The 27,541-nt window shown below is 43.4% G+C and overlaps 1 protein-coding gene across 3 annotated transcripts; it reads left to right on the top strand.

Moving 5' to 3' along the window:
* Positions 1-60: 60 nt before the first annotated feature.
* Positions 61-27,249, top strand: LOC148643581 (flotillin-2a). Of its 3 annotated transcripts, none has more exons than XM_088616183.1 (11): positions 61-265; positions 6,708-6,789; positions 10,102-10,192; positions 17,994-18,117; positions 18,481-18,599; positions 19,111-19,224; positions 19,571-19,690; positions 20,045-20,259; positions 21,157-21,340; positions 21,765-21,914; positions 22,262-27,249. In XM_088616183.1, the coding sequence occupies exons 1-11, from the start codon at positions 217-219 to the stop codon at positions 22,298-22,300; spliced, it is 1,287 nt and encodes a 428-aa protein (XP_088472309.1). In that variant the 5' UTR covers positions 61-216; the 3' UTR covers positions 22,301-27,249. The 3 variants fall into 3 exon arrangements, with proteins under 3 accessions (XP_088472309.1, XP_088472308.1, XP_088472310.1); XM_088616182.1 differs by lacking the exon at positions 10,102-10,192 and adding an exon at positions 10,635-10,725 and having other exon boundaries at positions 63-265; XM_088616184.1 differs by lacking the exons at positions 61-265; positions 10,102-10,192.
* Positions 27,250-27,541: the final 292 nt, after the last annotated feature.

The raw sequence follows: 27,541 nt of genomic DNA, 5'->3' as shown, positions 1-27,541 counted from the left end.
CCCCTCTGTTACGGGAACCACACTCCCATGATGCACTCGGGCGCGCTGCGGGGCTGCCGAGCGTGACGTCACCGGGGCGGAGGCGGAGAGGCTCGAGCTCGCCGTGTTTATTGGCGGCGGTCGTAGTAGAAACTGAGCTCGGCTCGCAGGACCGAGAGAGAAGAGAGAAATCCGTCATTTAAAACAAAAAATAAATAAATCCAGCAGTTGTATACAATGGGAAATTGCCATACGGTCGGTCCCAATGAAGCTTTGGTCGTTTCAGGTGAGTAACGGGTGTTTTTTTTTTAGTTACAGCTGTTTTTTTCCTCCTCCCCAAATGCTTTAAAAAGTGCATCTTGCGAGAATCACAATAACCTGGTTTGGGGGGCAAGGGGTGGGTTGTACACCACTAATCTGGATTTATTCTGAATCTGGTGTGCATGTTTAAAAGTAGACTCGCTTATTTCCTGCGAACGCTTTGATTGAGCAATAGGCTTTAAACAATAAGACGTGCAAACATGCTAAATGTTTTTTCCGAGCGTACGAACGCCAATGCCGAGTTCAGTGAGTGAACACCGAGTGCGCATCTGCAATGAACAGAAGTTTAAAAAAACGTATTTTTTGAAGGTAGATAAAACGGAGCTGGATTTGTCCCTATGGTAACGGTATAATTATTTCTGATTATTAGATTCGTGGAAGACATCGAAACCACGCAAAGCCCCTTGATCCTTGCGTATGGTGTGTTTTTGCTGTCACAGAAATAAACTTCAGCACTTTAAATGTGAACGCGGATGTGTTTATGTACTCAATGTGGATGTATTTAGTGTGTAATACAGAGGGAATCGGTCGTGAATGGGCAGCACGTGACTCGAGCAGGGACGAACGCGTCGCTACGGTGTTGCAGCTCCTCTTACTCGGTAAACATGGTTTTATTCGGTACGGATTAAAGTCCCTGAATTCTGTTTCGTAGCTCTTGTCCCGTTACTGGTCGTCCAGATCTGTCCTGAGTGTTGATTGCGAGGTGAGGGTATCGCCCACCGTCGGAGGACGGAGGGCGTGTGTTGTTTTTTTGTACAGCTAAACAGGCGACTCCAGGGGGCGGGCTCGATGGCCTGCAGTAGGTGAGGTCTTCTGTCTTCTGCTCATTGAAACAACTGCTTGCGGTTCTTTGACATTTTCTATTCCTGCTTTTTACGAAGTCTTAAGAGTTAACATTGGCTGTATTCTGTTGGGACGTGTCCCATTGCAACATGTTTAATGAACTAAAGCAAAATACGCTTTAGTTTGAGCAGTACAGCGATCTTAATATAAAGCTTAAGTACACCCATAGCCACAGTTCTGCAGTTTCTGTGATTCGTGCAGTTGCACAGTCAAAGGGTTTCAGAAACCCGTTTTCCTCTGCTGTGAGTCTGCCGTGAACTTAGACATCAGGATGGCATTTAGTGGCAAGTCAGCTCTGGAGTTTACAAAATTCTTTCCCTATGTGCAAGGATTACCTGCAAGTTGGCCTTTTTTCCCTGTTTCACCTTTTCAGCGTGAATGCTGCTCAGCAGGATTGGAGTTGTCTGGCGCAGGAGGCCTGTCAAGGAAAATATTTCTGCAGGAAGTGGGTTTGGAGGTGGCCTGTTGTTCTGGCCTGAAAAAAAAATATAGGACACAGTGGCCTAGACAGAGTGAAGAATTTGAATGAAATAGCTGAAATACAGTTGGCTCAAGATTGTGGGGAGTTACCACTTGGTGGTGAGTTTTCCTGTAAGAGAAGGGTGGATAATACTGGTGTAAAGGCCAAACACGCCACAGTTTCTAAAATTCCACGAGCCGTTATTGTGAAAGTTCCTTATGCTGGCTCAATCCACATCACTTCTGGCTCAGTCCTGGTGCAGCAGGGTTCACGTGAGCATTGTGGGCTCAATCCGTCTACAGGTTCCACAGCCTGTTTATTTTGGATAATCAGAGCACACACATCTTCGCTGGTACTTGTCATCTGAGTTTATTTCCACAACAATCTGTGCCTTTTCCTTCCCTTACCTGCGTGTACATATAAGAATGGATTTGGGACGTGGAGCATTTTTCATTTAGGAGCGTCAGTATGTACTGAAATGGTCATGGGGGTTTTCCTATTCTTGAAGCTTATCAGAGATTTCAACATGCCTGCTGTAGAAGTTTAGTAAAAGACCCTTTAAAATAATGAAAACAATTAGGTCACACTATCTTGTGTTTGGCTTGTACTTAACAGGTCTTCAAAAAGTGCCAATCTCAGTTTTTAAAGCCTGGTTTCCGCTTTGTGAAAGATTCGCATGGTTTGGAATGAACTAGTTTCCTGGCACATGGCACTTCTGCATACTGCGGTTTGCATAACAGGCATGAAATACTTGGACACATCTTTGCTTCTCTTCTAGAATACGTGAAAGAAGGGAAAAGGCAAAACCATACTGACATTTCCTTTGCACCTTTTTAAAAATGACAGGCAGTGCAATAGGCAATGTGTCTCCATGTTTCTGAAAGCATCCAATTGCTTGACAGTAAAGAGCAAAAGTGGCCTGAACTGTATTCAGGAGGTCCTTGAACCTCTGACGCAATGATTTTGCTACCAGACTTGTTTCTCCAGAGTGACTCAAGACACACGAACCTCTTTAGTTAACAAACGAATGACTTTAATCAGCAGGTTTGAAGGGGAAAGGACGCTGTTTTGCTGTCACTGTAATGTTTTGTCTTCACCCGCCCCGCTCCAGTTCACCTTCCAGTATGTCTTTGGACTGTGGGAGGGAACTGAAGCACGTGGGGAAAACCCACGTGAACATGGTGTACAAACCCCATACAGATAGTACCCCAGGTCGGGTATCGAACCCTGTGCCCCAGCAGTGCGAGGCTGAACTTCTGACCACAGTGGCACCCCATGGTGTAAGAAGTGTATTGACACCCGAAGCATTGCGATTCAGTTTACGCATGAGTGCAGTAAGTTTTCTCTTTATTGATGCATGATGGAACAATCAGAAAAGATTCTGACAGCTTGCAGATCTTTCTGTGTATCTGTGTTTGATATGGATAAAAGTGGTTTATTTCCTGTAGAAAAAGAAAAACAGCCTACGTCAGAATTTTGTAAGTCAAAGGCTTTTTTTTCTTACTATGATGTAGTGTGGCCCTTCAGCCATTTTTCAAGGAGCGAATGCAGTTGTCGGGCTTCAGCTGAGTGAAATCGAAAGGTTCGGGTTGTTAGTTTTTTGCAGTGGGGGCTTCATGTGTTTAAGCTGACACAGGGCAGCTCCACATTAAAGGGATGAAAATCTCTCTTCTTGTTGAGTGTTTGGGTATTGGGTGTAGGTCTGGCTTTCTTCCATATTCTTTGTTACAAGTTCCTCCAGCCTGAACAGCGTTGATGGCACTGTGCAGGAAGCAGCTTTTTTTAGCTTCCCACTTCAGTCTGTAGATGCCTGGAATTCCGTTTGGATTGGGGTCATGACAGCCTCACTGAGGCCTGTGTTTAATGAATGAAATATTTGACATGGGGCTGGAAAGTCAGTGTAGGACATGTGACAGTTAAGGACGCTGATCTCCACGGCCAGGCTCTAACATGAGAAAGGATGACAGACCTGAGGAGTGTTAATCAAGGTAATTTATTCAGAATAGTGTAGCTGTTAATCTTCCCATGTTTGACAGAGTTCAAAACAATTAACGCTAACGTGCATGTTTTTTAAAAAGTAAAAAATGTACACCCTTCTATCGGGTAAATAACTACATTTGTGCTGCATATACCAAATGAGTCACTTGTTCATGTCCAGAGAACTATCATGCATCTCATTGAAATCCTGAGATGACCCCATGAAACCATTTTATACCCCCCCACACACACACACACAGCCTTATGGGAAATGTAGTTTGTCACATTTGCTTCTCCTTAAAGACTACAAAAGTGTTGCAGATCTGGCCTGTTATAAAGGTCCCTTATGACCTTGCCCAGTATTTGATCAACAGACCTAGGCAACAAAATTTGCTCTGCTACTGTACCTCTTTAATATAACTATGCAGTGTTGGCCATTGCACTCTGCCTGTTGTTCCTGCTAGACTATCTCCCAGCGATCGTGGTCCTGGCACTTCCTGTGCCTGCAGCAGATTAGCATCCGTGGCTGTTCTTCGCAGTCTGCCTCACTCAGTGATTCCCTCCATCAGAGGAATTAATCCTAATGCGGGGCTGGCCTGGGATGGGAGATCTCGCTTTCCTGCCAGCAGTGAAGGCTTTCATTTGTCATGTTCAAGTACCTTGCTTGAGGTGGACCCCGAGGGCACTGCTGCGTAAACAGCTAAAAATACAGAGACAGCCTGAAGTGGGGTGCACATCCGATGAACAGACACGACACCTGAGGAGGGTTTGCAAAGATGACAGCAGGCGAGTGTGAAGCAGAATGGGTTTAGCTTCACGGGGAGCATTTAGAGCTGGTCTCCAATGCTCTGTGCACAGATACCTTTCCAGGAGAGGGGTTTTATGGTTATACGGGGGATCGTTGTTGTCTCTGTCATGCCTGACAACAGGAGAGTGTCTGGGTATCCAGAAGGAAATAAACCCTGAATGCGAACGATGGGGGAGGAAGACCGCAGTGTTAGTCGAACCTCGTCACTGTTTTGCAGTCTGTGGAGTCCAGTGCGTCAGAGCTCCCATTTTACAGCAGCACTTTTGGGGAACTGGAGAAGACTGCCATTGATCCTGGAGATCTTCTTTACTGAAAGACCACAAATGATGTTGTAGTCTAGCTGAAATTTGGTTATTAAGGCAAAGGCTTGAGTAATGAAGACTCACCTTTTTTTGAGGACCCTCCTGTTTTTGTTTGCAGGTTGTGTGCTCTGGGATCATAGGGTGTAGCCTGGGTTATGTTACTAGCCTACTGTGACTGTTACTTCCTCACCAGGACTGGTGGGATAATCCGCCTGGGCCCTCTGGGCTCAACACAGTGCCCCCAGTGGCCGCCTGGGGGCTTGCAGGCGTGTGTAGCTGTGAGTGTGGGGCAGTGTCTCTGGGCTCAACACGGCCCCCCCAGTGGCCGCCCAGTGGTGAGAGCGGGGGGGGGGGGGTCGTGTGCCGCCTGTGCGGTGCTGAAGAGACGAGAGGCTCAGAGGTGGGCGGGTCAGAGGAGTCCTTCTTTTTTGAGACTAGCCTGTTTGCTGTGTGGCGATGCACCTGTCAGCTGGTGACACTAGCAGTTGTAAAACTCCTGCTTTGCCAACTGTGTGAAATGCAGCGATCTCCTCTTGCAGGGCTTAATGCCTCTCCCGTCGTAAACCTACAGGCATTCTGGATCGTGATGAAACGTGAAACCTGTGGTTGTATTCAGATTTGTGCCCTATTTATATGTTTTCCGTGACCTAGTTTTTGTGCTGCATTTTCTCGTAGACCAATTTTATTCTGGCTCGAGCAAACGTGGTTGTGCAGAAGGTGGTTTTTGTTTCTTTCCGGTACCTGATGTGCTCTAGTGAGCGATACAGAGTTGGGATGGTGAAATGACAGCTGATTTGCTGGGCTGAACTGTGCCATGTACAGCCAACCATAAAGACCACTTCCTGTAATTTAATCTATATACAGTTTTGCCAGATCATTTCAGTCTGCACAATAGTGCAGACATTCATGGTGCCCGGCCCAATATCTGTAAATCATAGCAGCACGGTGGGAGACATAAATCAAGACTCTTCAACTAGAGTTAACTGCTGTTCTGGGAATGCCCAGAGCCTTCAAAGTATACCTGCTTGGTCTGTAGCCCTAAGCCATTTTCAAAGGTTTTGCACATTCGCATTGACCTCTGTTAAATCAGGGTGCGTGTCTTCATGTCAGGGCATGATCCGTAACTTCTGGAGTTTTGGACACTGACCTTTTCTTGTTGACGCAGGTGTGGGAGGTAGTTGTCTTTCATGTTGTCACGGCTTGAGAAAAATAATATTACACATACAAACAGTGGCCACGTTACAAGTGTAATGTTAGTCATGTACTGAGCCCCTTCGTGTTTGAGGTGTGCAGAATTGTCACAGCCCCGCCTTTATTCTTAAGTACCAGCCTTATTGCAGTCATCTTGGTAAATGCCATGTGTTTTAATGTGTTTCTTTCATGTTTAGAAAGATATTTTGACCATATTTTAGCAGATTATTTTAAATGGTGAATTCGCACACTTGTATGAGAAGACAAAAGCACCCTGTCACTATCCATCCACCTATGCATTTTATCACCACTTTATCCTGTACAGCGTCCCTGCAAGCAACAAGGCAGGATACCGCTCCAACGCCGTGCACACAGACACACACCCACACCAGGGTGCATGCCCTCACCATCGTATTAATAAAAGGACACGTCTCATTCACAGATGATTAGCACATAGTTTTCGTGTTGGCATTCTCAGTGCAGTGTGTGAATGGCCCAGCTGGTGCACCGCGTGTTGCTCTGCTGTTTGATCTGAACTTGGACGCGGTCTGATTGCAGCTCTTGTAGCCGATCGACCCCGGTAACTCCGACGTCGGCTCCGAGCTGCAGCTGTGACAGTCACAGGCAGGAGAGAAGGGGAGGGCGCTGACTGGACTGGACTGGAGTGGAGACAGACAGTCCTGGTGTCCTGGGTTGCGTCTGAACTTAAAACCCAGCGCAGGGATTGAGTGCTCGTGAATAGGACAGAGGTGAAACTGGATTTGAAAGCCTCTCCGACTTTATCTGGTCTCTTTTTATATCTCTCTCCATTCTGTTTCCTCTCCAGGTGGCTGCTGTGGTTCTGATGAGAAAACGTATATGGTGGGGGGCTGGGCTTGGGCCTGGTGGTTTATTTCAGACACACAAAGGTAAGATCCCGCCTCCCAGGACTGAAGATACGCCTTCAAAGAATTAGGCCTTTTTATATCAGTTAGCACACCTTGAATATCAGCTTTAGAACAGTCCTGTTCTCTTAATTTACAATCTTCATTAGTAAAGGTAATTTCTTAAGCCTGCCTTTGTATCTTTTTTTTAACGTAAAATTAAGAAGAAAATCCGTAAAGGAGACACGCAAGTGTAGAACCGTTTAGTTTGCAAAAAAGCAGAAATCTGCTGTCTTGTGAAGGTTTGCGCATTTCCTTCTGTTTGTATGAGAGAGAGGTTAAAGCTAAAATGAGCTTTGAATGACCAAGAATTCTAGAGCCTCCAAACATCAATTCCTTTGGAAATTGACACACTCGTAGGCTGTTTCGGATTAACAGCATTTCATGATAAATGTAGCAGTGAAGTACAACAGTAGGCTGTTCCAAATGAAAAAACAAAACAAATTCTTTAGAGAATTTCTAAAACCGCTCATGACACTAAAGGAAAACGGCATCAGTGCATGTCAGGCACTGCTTATAAATTAAATGAAGGCACTATCACCTGCTCATAGCAACTGTGCACTTTTTGATTTGATTTTATTGGTAATTGATATTTGAACCCCCTTGTCACTATCATTTAGCGTTTAGTGGTGCCAATATTTAATTATCCCACAAAGGGAAAAGGTACTTGAGGAATATTTCTGCCTGTACATGAATATTTACTTTTTTGAAGTTATGTGAAGTCCAATATATAAAATAACCTTCATTTTCATGTAGCACATTTATTGTTTTGAGGTCTACTATATGTGCACTGGAATCAGTTATTCCTGTAGAAACTAAACACTTTTTTCCTTTTCAACTCTTTGCAATACTAATGCGCTCTGCTTGCCGGGTGTCATGCTAACATATTACTGTCGCCTGGCGCGGTCTGCGATCACAGCGCCTCTCCTGGGGGCAGAGGGAACTGTCACGCTCTCGTCTTCTTAACTTAGCTCACTTGGCAAGTAGACCCAGAGTCAGCTGTAGACGGATGGCTTAAAAGGTTCGTGCCACTGGGGTCTCTCATCGGAAATCCCAATTTAAAGAGGGAACGAAAATTCTTTTGTGTCAATGCACTTCAGCATAAAAAGTTGAATTTTGTAAAAACAAAATGGAAGCATTGCACCAAGGGACTGGGAGATCCTGTTAAGTTGGCAAGGATGTGCAGTCAGTCCGGGTTCTTGTTCCTGAAGTGAAGTGGGAAGAGATGATTTGTTAGGGAGAGCCTTGACGGTTTGCACTACATGCGACATGTCTGAGGATAAAAGAATAATTATGCTGATTTGTAAGCCCCATGTTCACTTAGCATTTTTAAATATTCTTGAAATACATTTCTCCTCTTAGGGGACAAAAAAAAACGTATCGAGAGAACAGGCACAACCATGCAAATCCTGTAGTGACATGGCAATGGGTAATAGTTTATCTGTGTAAGTGAGCCTGCGATGATATGGTAATGGATAATGGTTTAAAGTGTTAGCGTTGTTTTTCAATTCCGACCTCATGCGCCATTCATGAATAGTGTTCTACTGAGGGATTTGTGATCAAATGAAAATCAACCTTGGAATTCGTCATCAAAGATTGAGAATCCGTGGCATTAATGATTTGAGCCATCCCTTTGTTTGCTTGGAACTAACCACTGTGTTAGTAACTGCTTGGCCACCAAAGACTGCTCCAAGAGATTTGCCAGTTTGACAACTCTGGTTACGAAGAGTATTTTTCTCTTCCGATATTAGGCCATATAATCGCATTACAGTCCGACTGGCTGTCGTACATTAATGTCACAGTTCACTAATGCAATAAGCCCACAACAGCAAGGATGACTATAGCTTCTTAGGCTGTCGCCTAAATTATCCTGGCATTAGAATACCTCCAAGGAAAGGCAATTAATCTAAGAGTCATTATATGTTTTAAAAAACAGCCATTGTGCATGGAGATTCCTTTTTTGTTCATCGTGCGTCTTCCACCTGAATCAGAGAGGCCATCGTCTGAAGAGTGAGGTCAAGCTGTCTCTCGGTGCAAAGAGAATTATACTAGTGCAGAGACTGCCTTCAGAAACCAATTTAAATGATTGGAATATCCTTGCACTGTTTCCAAGTCTCCCTGATTTAAATCACTGTGAGACAAAGAAGAAATCAATAAATCTTTATAAACCCAATCACAAGGCTGACCTGTGAGTTTGTTTTTGCATATTTTAATTCAATCAACCAATTATCTACTGAAGAAAAATGTTCAATAACAGTTCCATTAAAATAATTCCAGTCTTTCACATCAGGAATATTTAATAAAAATCACACAGGTTAGATAGAATATTAAATATTTAATCAGTGCCCACTAAGAGTTAACAGTTACGATGCTTTTGAAAATGAAAATGTTTAATTTAAAACTTGTACATTCAGAGTTGAACACAAATATAAAAAAAATGCAAACTAAAATTCTTTGGCGGCTAATTACGTTGCTTTGAGGTCAGTTTACAGTAAAAGGACAAACCATGTGGCCCAGAGAGGAAATTAGTTTTTCATCTGATTTGCTGTTTACAGTAACAACAGGATTGTTATTTTTAGGATTTTAAGATAATCCCAAATGTTTGAAACATAGACAGCAGCCAGTTTGGGATTAAGAACAAGGAAATGGCATACAGTGTATACAGCATTTCCTTAGTTCAAAAAAGGAAAGGCAGCTTGCTTTCAAACTGTTTGACTGGAGAGAAACTCTGGTCAAGCTCTGAATAGAAAAGAGACTGTCAGGTTTGATTTGTGAGATCACTGCTGTGCGACAGCGGTGTGATTTGAGTCTCCTGAACTGCTCGTTTCTGCATGACTCCTAGCGGTCCAGAACACCAGAACTCAAAGGAAAATCTTTAGTGAGGCTTAAAGGATAGATTGAGATTGCTTGAACCTTTCACGATATCTGCTAATCTTGCTGTAGACCAAGTATAAAATTCTTTTCTCCCCATTGTTGGGTTTTGGCAAAAGACCTTTTAGTTTAACTTATTTAGATCATATTTCCTTGCAACTTTCACGTTTCAGGAACCTCACGGGCGAATATGTTGCCCGCACAGCCGCAGATTAAGTCTTAACTAGGACTGGACTCTGCGTGTCTGTTGGTGCAGGAGGAGACAGCCAGTTCGAAAGACCTTGAGTGCAGTATAGCTCGAACCCGAGGTGCATCTCTCCCGGCCATTTTTGGTTCCTTTTACTGGAAACTGACCCATTCAATGTCTCTGATAACGGCTCTGTGTATTTGCTGTCCTGCTTCCTCATTCTACTTCCTGCTGCATAGAGTGACTCTGGAGGTTATGACCATCCTCTGTCGCTGCGAGAATATCGAAACATCGGAGGGTGTCCCCTTGGATGTGACAGGGGTCGCTCAGGTAATGAACCAAAGAAAGAGAAAGATGCTAACTGTTTCTGCTTTTTTTCATCCATACTCTCCCCTTTGCAGCTGGGAAGGTGCCACTAATGTTTTTTCAGCTTTTGAGCTTTGCAACTCCTGCCTTGAACACTCCCCATGTGCTTTGGCAATGCAGGTGGTAATGTATGCTTAAAAATAGACCAAAAGGGATTGCGCCTTGATTGGAAATTTATTTTATAGCAAGGCATCTAAGGGAATCGTTTATAGATGCATCAGCGTTGGTGATGTTTAAGCTTCTGGGCTACAAACCTGCGGATTGAAGCGAGTTGAATATGGAGTCTGTGTGGCAAGACATCCTCCTCATTGACAGTGCACTGGGCTCCAAGGCTTTGGAGTGAAAGTTTTTTTTCCTTTCCTTCTGGCTTTATTTGGAAGATGCAAATGTTTTACGTTTTCCACAGGATTACCCTTGAGATAATGACCCTGCAGCCCAAGTGTGAGGATGTAGAGACTGCCGAGGGTGTAGCTATTACTGTCACTGGTGTGGCACAGGTAAATGCACACATTCTGGGAATGCCTTTTTCAGCTACCTCAGGCCCAGCCTCTTGCCAGCTTCCATAGAAGCTGAAGTAGTCAGTGGACGTTGTGTGGCAGAAGGTCAATAATTCTCCCAAAAGTTTAATGAAAATCCCCAAATGGTCTTAACATGGTATCTGCTTTGCAGTTATCTTATCTACTTCTTTACCCTTGCTTTAGAAGCCTCCATCTTCAAAGTCTAGATGGCAGTACCTGTTTTTTTTTTTCTGAATGGCAGTAGAGCTTTTCATTAGAATCTAAACCATGTGCCCCTTTTGTCATTGCTGATTTTTTTTTTAAATGCTAGTTTTTGAGTGCGAGAACGATTTGGGAAAGGCCTGCAGTGAGTTAGACAGTAGGGCTTTTTATTGAATAGAACGAACACAATTTTTGCTGAGAATCATTGACCTTTAATAATATCATGGTCCTTCTGTGCAGAATATTGTTGTGTGTTGCGGGAGCTGTACTCCAGACTGGAAAAAGAAATGTTTTTGTTGAAGAAGCCTTGAAACGTTTTACTGCATCCTGATGTGCTTCTCCGTGCTGCTGTTGTGTGTTGCCAGTTCTCTGGTTGTGCCTGTCCCAAAAAGTTTACAGTGTGCCAATTAGAGAAGCAAAGTTCTTGGAAGTTGGGAAAGAATCCACCCACTTAGGTTCTGCTTCACTCTGGATCCGGAGCTGAATTCAGCAACCTAGCAATTGTCTTCATTTCTCAGCAGGATTGTTGCACAGATAGCTCCTCGGTTACATTATGCCGAGCATTAACAAAATAAGCCTTTAGCATCAACAGAGTAGAAAACGTGTGCATTTTGAAGTTAAGTGTGAAGCTCCCTGTAACAATAACCATAAAATATGTTGGGGGATTGTAATCTTAAATGGAAGCTACAATCGGTTGCTTACCTGTAATGACCCAGCCTTGGAATGTGACAGAAAAAAATTGAAGCAGAAGGTAGGTGCCTTTTTTGGCTCTTTTAATGTTTATGACTTTTTTTTTTAGCAAGGCAGGTATGTTCTGTGTTTTTGCAGTATGACTGTCCCAAATAATTTTGCCTCAAGTGATGAGCACCTACAAGCCATGCACTGCAAATGATACCAGACAATCTGCTTATTGATGCAGAGCCTAAATGGAACCCATTGCAATCCCCCCCACTTATTTAGAATTTAAACAGCAACATCATAACTTGTATCATCCACTTTCATTGCATTCGTATAACAGGAGCTTAAATAGAAATATACTGGCATTTTATTATACCCTTATAAATCATGCTAAAGATTCATACCTCAGATACTTAGAATATTTCTTAATATATAGTGTAATCTAAAAATTAAGGAATCTATTTATGGTGATTCCTGAAATGCAGAACCCATATGCTGTCTGTATCATTTCTCCTCATAATCTGGTTAGTAGAAGGCATTATTATACAGTAACATTAGAGAATCAGAGTTTCTGTGCCTGCCCTAAAAACAAGTATTACACACTAGTGAGATGACTTGTAACCTGAAATCTGTCCTCTTGCACTCACCAGCTCTAATTCGCCACCACTGATTTTCTATCCAGTTTGCTCAAAGGAGCCCCTGTGCAGGGTTGTCCTCAGCTGTTTGGCAGAGAATGCACTCCTTGACGGACTTGCATGCCCCATGTGTCTGTAGCATGTTCCCTCGTGTGCACATTGTCATGCAACCATGTGCAGCTGTTTCTTGATTTTTTTGTTGTCATGTATTTGAGGATGTAAAGACAGCCAAGTGAGGAGCCGGTTTAATGTTTCAGTTTTGACGATGTGGAAGACCTCCTGAGACATGGGGGATGGTCTGTGAGAGACTGCCGAGTTGAAAGAACATTATAATGGTGATCAGTAAGCAGGGGAGCTCACATCTGTGGCCCATATGGTTAGTCCAACCCAAGCAGATTGAATGCAGCACTGATATTGTGTGGAGCTGTAATGTGCTGTCTTCACTGGACACTTTCATATGTCCCCAGAGGATGTGTTGCTGGGCAGTGTTTCATGCTGATCTGAGATTTGCGGAGCCGATTTTCCGGTGTTGATACATGCCTGCCAGTGTAACAATGCCAGTTATGGCTGGAGTGATCGTTTGCCAACTGCAGCATCACAGAATTCCAGAAATTCCTACACTGGAATCATTGCTTTGCTTGGTATCCTCTGGAATAAATGTGGGCATCATTTGTTGTCGTCTGCCGCAATAGAACTGCATGGAATCGCAGGATCTTGTCCCTGATTAGGACTGGATGCCACAATCACTTGACACATTTGTATGATCAGTAACTTATCGCTGAGTGGTCAACACTATATTGCCACAGAAAGCCATCACACTGTTTCCTTGAAACCAAGCTCCTGTTTTTCAGACACACCCTGCTGCTGACAGCTTCAACATTAGTAAAAGTCATCATTTTCAATATGGAATTGGTCAGGTGTCGTTATTGCTAATTTAAGACCGCTTCATCACTGTGATGTGTGGTGCTTAATTAAAGCTGGTTGCTTTATTAAAATGCTGCTGCTCAGAAGTACCTTGAACATGCATAAACAAGACAACAGTTGTATTTATGTCTAAAGTAATGTTAGAAAAGCAACAGCAAAAAAGCACAGGGATTTTTCATCCATTGAAAAACCTGAAACCTGTAAATTCTGTTATGGGTTTTGAGCTAAATAGCTTTTTCTTGGCATCGGTTAAGGGATTCTTTTCCTGTAACAGATCATTTAGCTCCCGTTTTCTGAAAGCCAAGTAATAATGCTTGATTCATTTGAGTCATCCGAGGCATGACTTTTACTGTCCACAGATATCAACTGCAGACCAGCAACACCCTAGGCTCAGACACAGCGGTCTCTCACAAGGATGAGACTTATCAGATTAGTTTTCGTTACACAGAAGCCTGCTGTAAGCAGATCATTGTGAAAGGTTAGTGGAAAAGAGCATTCTTCTGTTCCCATGTGAAATCCGTTCTCTTTACTCATCACAAGTGGAGAGGATAATGCCTCGGTAATCTTAAAGGAAAATGACTAATCTTGGAAGGAATGTTATGCTATTGACCATTTTCCTGTCAAGAATTGGGTCTTAAAACAGGGTGGAATGGAGGTATAGCACTTAGTGTTACTAATTATTAGTGGCATGGGGAAATAGCAATTAGAAATTGCATGCCGGGTTTGATCCCAGCCTACACTGCCTTCCAAAGGTCATGCTGGTTAGGTTGATTAGTGTCTATGAACATGTGAGAGTTTGCATACAGATGCATTGTGATGGACTCATGTCCCATCCAGGGTGTTATCTCAACAAGCACCCTGTGCTTCTCCGATAGGCTTCACTTTGCTGCTGCCGTTATTCTGGTAATGTTCGTGCTGTGTCTGTGACACATTTCCTTGCTAAATATGCAAATCGTGCTGTGTGAGATGTGGCTTAGACCTAACTGGTATATTGATTCTTGCACTTTGTCTCATTTGCTTACTGTAAAGCTTCTCCGCGAGTGAACTGCTGTTTGTACAGGTTGTTCTCTAAAAGCAACCAGTTGTCCATCGCTCTTGACGTCCTCCAGACCAGCACTCAGCCTTCTCATGCTGTACCTTTACGGTGGATTGCATAGCTGCCACACTTTTTGTTTTTGCTTGCACTACCCGAAACAAAAGAACTTAAGCACGGTTGCACTGGGGCTGGAACACAGTGCCTGCCGCTAAGTAGGAGTATGTCGCCCACTTGATTGTGGAAACTGTTCCCGATCGGAGAACAACGGATAATTCCCGCTGCAGGCTTTGGCCAACCTGCTCAAGAATCTAAAAGAAGTTCCTAACAAGAGTAGGCTGTTTGGTTTTATTCTAGCCGCCTGTTGATCCTATGATCTCATCCAGATTCTTGAAAGAAGCCAGGGCATGGGCTTCAGCAACATGGCTGGATAGCTTGATCCATGCTCCCAGAAGCTCCAGTTTTAATGTACTTTCCACTTGTGTTCTGTGGTTCATGTTTCACTGATTCTGAACTCCAGTGGGTTGACATGTTGAATGGCTTTGAATCCCTTCATAGTCTTCTCTGTTCAAATCTAAAGAGATTCAGTTCTTCCAGCCTGTCAGTGTAGGGCATTTCTTTAAACCACTACCTGACGGGTTTGATCTGGACCTATTCAAGAGCGGCAAGATTATTTTGTAATGTACTGTATTCTCAAAAATGAAAAACCCCATTAACATGACGTAGTTATATTTAAATTCCACGCCCAGTCCTGCCTTTTATCTAAATCTTTCTGCAGAAGTGGAAAACAAAATTGAGAGAAACCCACTGACTCTACCATCAGACTGTCATCAGTATAAATTAAGACAACCACTGGTTTTTAATGCAGATCTCCGTGGTACTGCACTAATGACATGACCCTAATTGAGCATCCGTTCATTATCTCTGCTGTGCTCTTGTTTTCTATCCATTAAGAAGATCTCAAAAGATTGTAGGCATTGCCTCGGATGCTTTCAGCCTTCAGTTTAACAATTAGATTATGTGAAACTTTAATAAGGGCCTTCTGAAAATAGAAATTTACCATGTCATTTACTCTGTTTATCTATTGCTGCTGTTGCTTACTCAAAGAACTCAGTTCAGTAAGATCTCCTTTTTCTAAACCCATGTTGACTATCCTGTAGGAATACTGTTACCATACATATAATACATATAATAGCTTGGTTCAAATCTTTGGTTCGTTATAACTCTGTTGGTATCTTATTGGGCAGCATAGTGGCAGAGTGGTTAGCATTGCAGCCTCCAAGAGCAGGAGTTCTGGGTTCAGTTTCTGGTGTGCTGTCTGTGTGGGTTTCCTTTGGGTGCTCCAGTTTCCTCCTGCAGTCTCAGTACATACTGGTAGGTTTATTGGCTTCTGTGAAAATTTGTGCTGGCGTGATTGTGTGTGGACGTGTCAGTCTGTGTGGTGCAATGGACTGTTGTCCCATCCAAGGCGTCCCCTGCCTTGCGCCCATTGCTTGTTGGGATTGGCTCTGGCTCACCTGTGACCCTATATTAGATAATACGGGTAAAGAATGGATAGATGCTTGGGTGGTATATAATCAAAATTATAACTACAATTGCTTGGTTTGGTTCGGTTCCCCTTGATGTAGATGGGTGCCAAATTAGTCATTTTCCATTCAATGGGTATTGCTTTTCTTTGCCATTTATGGTCCGTCAGGACAGGAAAGCCCCGTCAGTAGAAAAAGTCTTTGAGCTCTGGATCTGGGCTTCTTGCCACTTGCAAGTAGGAGAAAGGGGTGGTTTTGAGTGAGCAGTGATATTAGACTACAAAAACGAGGACCACACTGGTGTCGCTAGCCCCGGCATTAACAGTTTGCCAAAGAGCCCGGTATGCATTGTGTGCCACTAAAAAAACTAAACCTCACCCACATTCAGGATACACACTCTGCAAAGTTTTCCTGTGCAGGAAGTTTGAACTTCACCACAATTATTTTTTCATTGAATTTTAAGTCATTGCTTGTATCTGAATTTTATTTACATGAATGCTTCTTTTTCATAATTGACATGCATAAAATGAATAATTGCATCTAATGAAACCATACTGTATATGCACACCTTGCATTTTACAACCTAATGACATCAGAATCCTCCACATGGCTGTGATCATTATAAGTGCAAAGAGGCCTGTTGGGATTTCTAAGTCCTGATACCTGTATATGTTGTTGTACAATGATGAAAACATTCCTGCAATTTCTGAGCACTTTTTACTTTTATTTCACAACAAAAACAAATTCAGGATATAGAGGGTTAAAGTGACTATTGACTTGTGCTGATGATAATTCAAACATGAGCAATGTATCTAGATAGACAATGCTCTATTGACCCTAAAGGAACAGTCTGTTTTAAAGAAGAATCATTTTTCAAAGCTTGTCAGATCTCTGGAGGCCCACATGCTGTGTCTGTGCAGGTGGGGGGTGGTTTGGATGAGTTGCTACAGCCGGGGAGATCCCAGGTTCAGATCCAGACTCTTCAATAGAACTGGCTGGACGCAGCCCTCAGCACAGGGGGCACAGTCAACAGGAGATCACACAGGTCACTGTGCAAAATTCCTGCAGTGAATGAGTGGGTATTGTACAGGCCTCTGTAAGGCACGCCCCACACTTGGGTGTCAGGTTGTACTGATGGAGGCTTGCTCAGGCTGCATGGTTCGGGATCACTGGAGACATGGAAAGGTGCCGAATGAAAGTTAAACTCAGGCTTTCAAATATACATACTTGTGCATGAGGCTTCTTTTTTTATAGCCAGTAATGAAATGAAAATCTGTGATTCCATAAAAGAAAAAGGCCCTGTAAATTCACAACAAAACATTAGTTTGTTTCCCCAAAACACGGTTATGCTGGCTTGAATGTAGAATAATTTGCCAGAGATGTTTCAGGTGCTAGCAGAGAAGATCCCTTGCCGAATACCATGTGAAGCTGATGCAGTTTAAGGTCATCCAGAGCTGTATTGCATCAAGGATCTTGAGTGTGCACTTGGTTATGAAACAATTTTTTCAGCTCCCACCCCCTTCTGTTTTAATTTATTTTGGATTTATTCAGAATGTTCTTTCAAGGCCATTACATCGTGCCGCAGTCTGTCTGTACCATAGCCTATGTTCTTTACCTGAATCCTGTTTTTTTGGTTATGGCTGTTCTGAAGCCTGTGATGGCAAGAAACGTCTGATGTTTTTGCCTCAACGGAACAAATTGCTTTTTTTTTTTTGCGTTGGCTGCAGACCGTAGACATGATTTACATGTCTGGCTCAGCGGGAGAACTGGTACCAAGTCCAAACAGCCCTCCACACTTTGTTTGAGAATGGCTTGTGTCTACATTGCAGAAAAGCACAGATGTCTTTGTTAGTACTTGTTATTGTATTGTTTTTTACATATCAGTACTACATAAGATGTCTTAGTTTTTAAAAAAATAGAAGGGATCAAAAAGCAACATTTTGTTAAACCAAAAGCTGATAGCACATTATGTGTAAAGATGTTTTTGGTTCAGGTGCACTTCTAGCATTTTGTCATGATAGCCTCTGTAATAAATCACAGGGTATAGAGATTTCTATCCCTTGCTTGGGTACTTTACAGTTTATGAAGTTACGATTTTAATAATGTTCCTTAAAAATCCTCTTTAAACTGTAATGACTTGAACATTTGTGCTTTTGCCTTTAGAAGGCTGTCAAAGTGTATTCCCAGAATTAGGCATGTGTGCTGGGTCTTGCGTTCGTCCCCTGATCTGTCATTTATCTCATTTTGCAGGTAAAAATAATGACAGAAAACGAACTGCTGGCAGTAGCCTGTGAGCAGTTTCTGGGAAAATCTGTCCAGGAAATTAAAAACGTTGTTTTGCAGACCTTGGAGGGCCACTTGCGTTCCATCTTGGGTAAGTGGTTTCCTGCTCAGTGGAGTGTGCAGATGTTCAGCACGTCATGTTGTGACACCATGCGTGTTACATTTGTGTAAGAATGTTTCGCCTTCAGAACGGTGATGCCTTAAACCCGTCATTAACAAACCGTTACCTCGTGGTAGAGAGGATGATACAGGCGTTCTTTTCTCTGTTTTTCACCTCGCTTCTTTTGAAGAATTTTGGCAATCTAGCCTCATCGGGTAGAAAGAGATATTTAATTTGAAACCAGTGGAAAGTGAACTGGATCTTCTGTTCAGGGCCGCAGAGTGGGTTTTGCACTTATTCCGAGAACGCGCTGAGGAGGTAACGCTTAGCGTGTCTGTGCCCTGCGCTGCCCAGGTACTCTGACGGTGGAGCAGATTTACCAGGACCGGGATCAGTTTGCCAAGCTGGTGCGGGAGGTGGCAGCCCCCGACGTGGGGCGAATGGGCATCGAGATCCTCAGCTTCACCATCAAGGTGGGGGTCCGGCGACGGATGGGAAGAGCGAAGGGGCCGCGCCTCCTGAACCTCGCACGTTGTGGGCTGTTGAAATCCTGAAAAAAGCGACAGCTCTTTGATGAACTTGCTCGGGTTGTTGCCGATGCAGAATCCAGCACGGCTGTTTTGGACCCATTGCAGTCTGGTGTCCATCGGCAGCCTCTGGAAGGGTGGAGTAATAAGTGGGTTCTGATGGCAGAATCCTGAATAAAAAAGACAAATATATAGTTTCCAGAATCCAAAAATATGATTTGATTTTTTTTGTTCACCTATGCAAACAAAAAATGCACATGTATGCACTGTTCTTTAAGCTACAGGGTCTCTTTTTTTACCTAGTACTTATAAAGGCCCTAAAATGAAGATACTGCTTCTTCTGGATTACAGTAACATTTGTCTTGTGGTGGTGCTACTCTGAGCCCTGTGGTGGTGGTGGTGGTGGTGGTGGTGGTGAAGACCAGCTGTGAAACGTTGTGATGTGCGTCTCCTGCAGGATGTGTACGACAAGGTGGAGTACCTGAGCTCCCTGGGGAAGACTCAGACGGCTGCCGTCCAGAGAGACGCGGACATCGGAGTGGCGGAAGCTGAGAGGGATGCCGGAATAAGGGTGAGAGACCAGGATTTTAGTCTTGGCTATGGATAACTGTATCCCTTGTACGGCATGGGTTCTTCTAATGAGTCTTTTGGATAATACGTGGTCCTGCTGTCATAACAAGTCTTATTAAGACCATAGTAATTGCAGGATGGTGCTATGTATGATCTTTATTACAATATCAGCAAAGTAACAAGACTGTAGAGCTTTGAAGGCACCCTGGGCTGGAGATGATTCCAAGATGCAGATCTTGGGATTTTTTCATTTTCCTGTTTTGCATGTGTTCCCTGATTCCTCTAGCTCATTCTACTGGCATGTGCTCTTGTCCCAGTACGGCTGTTCTGTTGTCCCCCCCCCATAGGAAGCCGATTGCAAGAAGGAGATGATGGACATCAAGTTCCAGGCTGACACTAAAATGGCCGATTCGAAGCGAGAACTGGAAATGCAGAAAGCTGCTTTCAACCAGGAAGTCAACACAAAGGTATGTGAAACCCGTGCTGGGGTTGTGGTTTGTGGGTTTCGATTAGCTTTGAGATTCATCAGCAAACATGTGTAGTGTGAAGTTTTTTTTTTTTTGCTGCTCAGTACTCTGGAAACCCTAATTTTCTGTTTAGTTAATCTTCTCCTCCATAAACCATATAATGTGCACGGGATCACTTGGTGACACAGTTTCTTAGTGTGGGTCACATCTCCGTGTGATTTTAGTCTAAGCACTTGAGATTGATTGGTTGGACTCAGCACAGGGGGGCTGATACTTCTGTGTTTTGAGCTGTCATTTGCCTGGCTGCTGCACCCCACACCGGATAACAGCGCCTGTCTTGTCCGTGTGGGTTAGAAAGCAGAGGCCCAGCTGGCCTACGAGCTGCAGGCCGCCAAGGAGCAGCAGCAGATCCGGCAGGAGGAGATCGAGATCGAGGTGGTGCAGCGCAAGAAGCAGATCACCATCGAGGAGAAGGAGGTAGCCAGGATGGACAAGGAGCTCATCGGCACCGTCAAGAGGCCGGCCGAGGCCGAGGCTTACAAGATGCAGCAGCTGGCTGAAGGACAGAAGTGAGTAGGGCTCTTTCTCAGTGTTCCTCACTGCTAGTGCTCAGTGGGTTCAAAACTGAACGTTGCCCTCTTGGGTTATTATAGTTATCATAAGCCATTTAAGAGTTTGTGGTGAGTACTCTTTAAAGCACAAGTGTTTAGCTTATCCGTTGCTGCTGTTGCTTGCTCAAAGATGAGACGCACTTTTTCTAAATCCACGTTGACTATCCTGTAAGAATGGTATTACCACACTGATGATTATCTTGCATATTTCAAATCTTTGTTTTATTATAAACCTATTGGTATATCAATGAGCCGCACGGTGGTGCAGTGGTTAGCATTTCTGCCCCGCAGCGCAGGGCCCCTGGGGTTGCAACCTGCACAGAGTCTGTATGGGCTCCCTGTGTTTGTGTGGGTCTCCTCTGGGGGCCCCAGCTTGCTCCCACAGTCCAAAGACCTACTGGTAGGAAAATTGGCCCTGGTGTGAGTGTGTGTGTGGTCGTGTCAGTGTGTGTCCAGTAATGGACTGTTGTCCTATCCAGGGTGTACCCTGCCTTGCAGCCATTGCTTGTTGGGATTGGCTCTGGCTCTCCTGGGACCCTGTTTTGGATGAAACGGTTAAAGAATGGATAGATGCATGGAAGGTATATCTTTGAAGTCCAGTCCCGGGTATCTTCCGCCTTTTGCTTGCTGGGATAGGCCTTGGCTTCCCCGCAACCCTGAATTGGATAAAACGGTTAGAAGATGTGTGATGTGTGAAGTTGGGTAGATGAACGAATGCTGCTAGCGGGACTCCTGGAATCCGCAGAGCCGCGACGGGAAGTATCCGGACCGATGAATGTCTGTGTAGAGACGCGCCCTCTCCGGTCGGAGCTGCACGAGCAGTGCACAGACGTCGACTGTCCTTTGCTTTGCCAGAATCAAAAGGGTGCTCACGGCTCAGGCCGAGGCAGAAAAGATCCGGAAGATAGGAGAGGCGGAAGCCGGCTCCATTGAGGCCATAGGTAAAGCCGAGGCTGAGAAGATGAGGCTGAAGGCTGAAGCCTATCAGCAGTATGGAGAGGCTGCCAAGACCGCCCTCGTCCTGGAGGCACTTCCTAAGGTAAGGTCGCAGCCAGCGCTGGAGGCAGTGTTAGTACACACTTTGCAAAAAAGATGCATGCTGCTTTATACCTTTAAATAAAGCATTAATATTTGACTTACCCTCTGTTACAGCCCTAATATTTTTTTCTTTATTCCTTGGTATATTAAAAGTAAGCAATGCCAGAATGGAGCAGACACAAACATAGTAGCAGCTGGTTCCATAATTATGAAGGTAGCCAACGCAGAAGGCTGATACAAGCACAGGCACTACTAGGTTAACTGGCCTGTTGCACTCTATCGGGGTGCAGGCTCATGGAAATACGCCATCAGGTTCTACATTGGTATCGTCGTGTCTGTATCGCTGGTGTTGGGCGGCTCCCGCTAATGCTCCCAAGACCCGGCATGGGTCTCGTTCATGGAATCCCGGCTCTCTTCCCGTCCAGATCGCTGGAAAAGTGGCTGCCCCCCTGGCCAAGACGAACGAGATAGTCATCCTCAGTGGAGACGGCAGCCGGGTGACGGGCGAGGTGACCCGCCTGCTGGCGGAGCTCCCCGTCTCGGTCAACGCGCTGACCGGCGTGGACTTGACCAAGGTAAGAAAACATCAGGGGGCTGACCGCAACCCCCCCCCACGTGTACGCAGACTGTTTGCATTGCCACTAATCGAATTTGTGGTGGTCTTGATGGAGGGATGGATTCAGCTGTCTACTGTTTGTTTCTGTCTATGCTGAAATTTTAGTACTTATTCATTAATAAATAGGAATATTAACAGGATTAATAGGAAGCAAGCCCCGTGTACAGAAATGGGGCTCTTCTGATTCTGTATTGCTTCAGCAGTAATGGATCTGTTGATGATAAGGTTCTGGTCTAATTCTGAATGATTGCTGAAACAACATGTTCACCATCTCTTTAATACCATGTATTTCTTCTTGTTCGACAGATTCCCTTACTCCAGAAAATAACCAATCCACAAGCATGAAAACCGAGCCCTCGTATCTCCTCAAACATGTCTGTTTTATGCACTCTCTCACGTCGACTGCCTTCAAAACACTTGAAAATTGAGTCTTTTCTACAGACAAGTGAATTTTTTTTTCAAACCTCTGGTGCCTTATTTTATAGGACCAGAACGTATGCATGAAACACTTCTCCTTTTAACTTTACTTTTCTTAAATTTAGATTGTTTAATGGGGTTTTAAGACCAATTTTAAAAAGCTATATGAAGCGGGTATCAGAAAATATCCTCACTCGTCAGTCTTCTGTTTCCTTACAGTAACAGGCCTCGAGCTGGAAAGGCGTCTGTGCTGAGCGTGTCTCTGCCGCTGTTAAGGTTAAGGAGGCCCTGTGTTCTGTAATGAGTACAGGGGCTGTATCGAATACTTTCTTTCTCCCCCTCCAGTCATGCCTCTGATTTGTCAAATGTAACAATTTAAAGTATGCCACCAACTTTCTTACCTAGATTTCTAAAAAAGTGATCCAAAGTCATTTTTTCTAAGACGTATAATTTTTATTTCCCAGACGAAAAGCCATTGGATCCCAGCACTCTGCCTGTCCATTTTAAGATAATTGGTATTTGTGAAGAATACTTGCAACAGAAATTATATGGTCATTTCATCTTTGCACCACAGTAGATGTTGCGCAGTTGATGGGCTGAGTCGCTGCTACAGTGAGCTGTGGTGAATTTGGTCTAATCAAAGTTGTTTTTGTATCCTTGATCTCAGGCTGTAGCCCACACAAGCTCCTACTGGTTGTGTTCCCAAACGGAAGACATGACCATAACGCTGTGCTATGCCAAGTAGTTTTGATGTTCACAATGAGAGGTTTGCACTAGTTAGACTGTGGAAGGTGAGGTGCTGAAACTCTTCATCATCCAGTATGTGGATGCAAAGAAGAACAGATCCATGCTTTTAAATTCTCCCAAGTTGTACTTTGCCCAACAGCAGAGAATGTAGATGAAGACAATGTCTCAGTGAACACGGATTCATATCATGGTTGTCGGAATAATCTGTGGAAGCATTTGGGAATTTCCAGGGGAGCACATGTGTTGCCTATTGTATATGTTGTAGGTCTGGGCTATTGATTGATTGATTCCCTGTGTTGTTTTACCCAGTGTATCATTGTTGAGTAATCCAGCTCGATGAAAGAGGCTGTATAACTTTTCCAAGCTGGGTCCCCAGAAAATCAGTGCTCATTTTCATTTTAGCCTGCCCTTGAGGTAATCAAATTTAGCTTCATTTAGCAATTCGGTACAGTAATTATGATTAAGTATCTCCAGTTTGTCTTGTGCTGGTGATGGAACGGGCAGCTGAATTCTTGCCCCTCATTATTATTATAAGAAAAACTTGAAGGACCCTACACGGGGAGATTAAGCATTGCCTTGATACCTGTGTGCCGCCTGGTGGATAAATACTGCATTGCAACTCAGGATGTGGAGCAAAGGTCAGGCATCAGAACCAGGCTGAGGAGTTCCATGGCACAGTGTACACAGTCAGCCTCCATTCCAGAGAGTAGGTAGCCGGCATTTTCTTCATTTCTGACAGCCTGCACTCATTAGTAACGAACAGTCATTCTAATCACTGTACTCAGGCAGCTTATTGGTGCCATATTCCTGTGGAAGTACTGATAGTAGCAGTTATTGTTCTCGAGCCACATCTCTCACTGATGAACAACATCAAAGATTATTGGATGCCAGCAGACTCAGAGTGGGCGTAGAACAATCCGGAGATTCTTCGATGGATTTGGATTTTGATCTTAGTGAAGGGATATAAGCGGAAGCAGGGATTTATGCCTACTGAGAGGTAGTCCAAAATGTGGAGGGGTGGCGAAGAATTTTATCGGGCTGATGGCCCAAAGATGATCTGCATTTTCTGTCGCACGTTACTTTTAGAATGTTTTTATTTGTTAAGTACATTTATGTTTTGAAAGTATGGAATTATTTAATCCATTTCTGCCACCACTGTTCTTAATTCTCTTTAACAGACCCAATGTTCACAAAAGCAGTCACACGCATGCCAGACTAACATATTCAGTCTTGTTAAAATGAAAGACCTTTCATTTTTCACTGTTGCAGTGCATTCATACAATTGTAGCCTTCTTGGTTAGTAAGCATGCAGTAAACCATGATTGTAATATTTTTTGCTTTAATGAAGCATTGTTAAGTTTATAATTGGTTATTTATTGCCAGTATAGTCTCTTCCACAAACAGGAATCTTACTATAAGAATGTTTTCTTTAAAGGCTCTTAGGACCCATTACTAAATCGGGAACTAACAATTCATTGCTATGGCAGAGAACAGGAATCGGTTGGATTCGATTATTTAATAGGCCTGAAGTACGTGGTGGCTTTGCATATTAAGTGTTTAAGTAAAGACTTTCAAAACGGGGAACCATCAGGCACCAGAGGAAGGCAGGTCTGAATTCTAAACCTCAGCCACACCACCATAAATTTAATCAAAACTTCTTGGCATGCAGGTATTCAAAAAGCAGCTCCGTGTGTATTTTTGTGTGCTTGTCTACATCTGTACATAAATTAACATGTAAAGCCATATAAGGAAAAATCAAAAGGCCTTAAACGGAGCTCGAGACAGAATCCTGTCAGGCTCTCCACATTCTTTATACTAATACAGAACAGCTAATCAGATTGAAGTACTAGAACTTACTGTATACAACATCTAAGCTTTAACAATTTAAAGGAGTGTATCTTTCTACTTAACTGTTTAAATATTATTAATAAGATGTAGTTTACAGCTTTTTTCCACTTACATAAATGGTATAATAGACGCTTCTTTGAAGTATTTGAAAAAAGAGTTCATTTCGTTACGTTTCTTGTTTTACGGTTTTTCTCATGTTGCGCCTGAGCCTGTGAATAATGCTAGTCAGATTAAAGTACTGATAGTTTGTTAGTCCAGCTTTCGTACTGTGATTTATCAGCCACAAAGGTATCAGCAGATTGTTTCATATAATCAATCAAACCAATCTTATCATATATCTTGTGGGATTGCCATATAGTATATACATCTGTAAATGTCTGTTGTCGTATTTCTCTTTGTTTTTATGGATTCACCTGTCATATTGTGACATTGTAGGCTACAGGATGTCTTGTTATATTGCTGTCAGACGTTTTATATTTTTAAAAAGTTTTATTTTTTTATGTTTCTACTTCAACCACTGGAAAGCCCAAACCACTAAGCGCCTAGAGTTAGTTTCACTTTTGAGATGGTCACGGAGTCTCTATCCGAGCTGCCCAGCAGATGCTAGAGACTGGCCGGGTCGAGTGCGGTCTGAGCCTTGCCTGACCATGTGGCAGGACTCTTCCTGGCTGAGGTTTCACATCGGCTTGAAATAAAATCCCATCCCAGGAGAAGCAGCTGAAATCAGCCCTGATGGGTTTTTTTTCTTTCGATGACGTACACTGCTTTCAGACCATTTCTTTACCATTGGAGTCATTTCCACTTGACTGTAATATATACTGTATAGTAGTGTTAGTCACTTTCTGCTCCATCCATGACCATGTGTGGTGTGTATTCTTTTACTTTTTTTTTTGTTTAGTCTCCTGTCTTAAGTGCTGTGAACGTACTGTTTTCACAATGTCAGAATCTAGTGACTGAGTTTTCGAGATACCTCTTCCTGTTCAACTGCGCTGCTCCAACATGTGGACTCTCCTGTACCTTCTTGGTGAACGTGGACCTCAGGTGAGGATAGCCTGTGAAAAGCTTTGACCTGGCTGTAAGTTTCTGAGAGGAAAGAAACGGACAAACTCATGTTTAGATGTGGGGGACTGCTGAGGGGGCAGCGAGTCACAAACGTTACTTCACCTTTCTGTAACCTGTCAGCCAAACTGAAGCAGCCTGAGTGTACACAGTGTCCTCAGGGGCCCTTTCCCCATTTAAAATAATTTTCCGAACAGACGGCTGATTCCTTAGCTTTATATGTGAGACAACCGAGGGCTATGAGCAGACGAGGTGCTGTGTTTCTCCCTCAAGATGACTTGGTTTAAAGGAAATAGTGTGCCTTTATCTATCGAATGCTTGAGCTTGAGGGTTTTGTTTTTTTAGTTGATGTATTTTGTTCTCTAAATTGTTACATCTTGGAAAACTGAAGTTTTGTGCAGCCAATCAAGAAATCTTTTTTTTTTTGCTATGGCTTGATTTCGTTTTGCAAGAAACTGAAGCTGTTGAAAACTTTTTTTTTGTTCTCCTCAATGTGAAATGTTTTTAAAATAACATAATACCAGACTGCCGTCAGAATTTGCGTGATTTGCTGCTGGTGTTCCCTTGGTTCAGTTAACTCGGGGGTGCCACTAATGTCTGCAGGTTTTCATTCCCGAATGAACACATTTTTGGCTTAACTGAAGCATCTGCATGCCAACACCTGTTGCTGGGCTGCTTTTTGCTCTGCAGTACTAGAGTTGGGCACCACTGGGTTAACTTTGCTTTTGAATTCTGACTTTGATGCTGTATTTTGTTATTGATTGGCTCCGTAACTCGTTAATGCCAAAACACATCCAAGGCAGTGGTGAAATGCATCAGGTGCCATGCTGCCATTAGTGTTGGATTCATAAAGAGATTGGGAGATGCTCTGCTCATAAATGAACATGTGAATTTGTAATTACATGTTTTGTAAATGTAAGCCTCTATGTTTGGGTGGCATATTATGGGTTAAAGAGCTGAAACTGAAAATGTGGGTAAAGGCTATTGGTTATTTTTTATTTCTAATATGTATAATATCTGTCAAGCATCTAAATGAGATCTGTCTGCTTAAGTACTGAAGTTAATGTCAATCAAGTGAACATATTGAAGACGACTGTTACGTGCTCCAACCATCATGATCTGCATGTTGATTTTTTTATTTTTTTGCACGTGCCTGTTGTAACTCATTTGTAGTCCGGCATATTGGAATGTTACGTAAATGTAATAAAACTTATGTCACTTCATTCTGAATCTCCACCTGGTTCTTGCAGAAGAATGCTCCCCACATATTAGTATTTGTTTTTTTTAAAAAAAAACGTCATTCGTAGTGGTTTGTGGAGCAGGACTGCTCCGGTTCTCACCGAGCATTTGCTCAGTCGGACTGAGTAGAACTCCGACAGTGTGAGCAGGGATGAGGTCTGTCTACAATCCCCTCGTTCTCTCATTGTCTCTCCGCTGTTGAAATTCAGAATCCGGTGGGTATATTACAGAACATTGGGAAGAGGCTTTGAAAACTGTGTTTTAAGATGTCGTCTT

Source organism: Lepisosteus platostomus, chromosome 22, assembly GCF_059453375.1.
Source record: "Lepisosteus platostomus isolate fLepPlt1 chromosome 22, fLepPlt1.hap1, whole genome shotgun sequence".
In the NCBI taxonomy this organism is placed as follows: Eukaryota; Metazoa; Chordata; class Actinopteri; order Semionotiformes; family Lepisosteidae; genus Lepisosteus; species Lepisosteus platostomus.
This window is presented reverse-complemented; position numbering and strand designations above follow the sequence as displayed.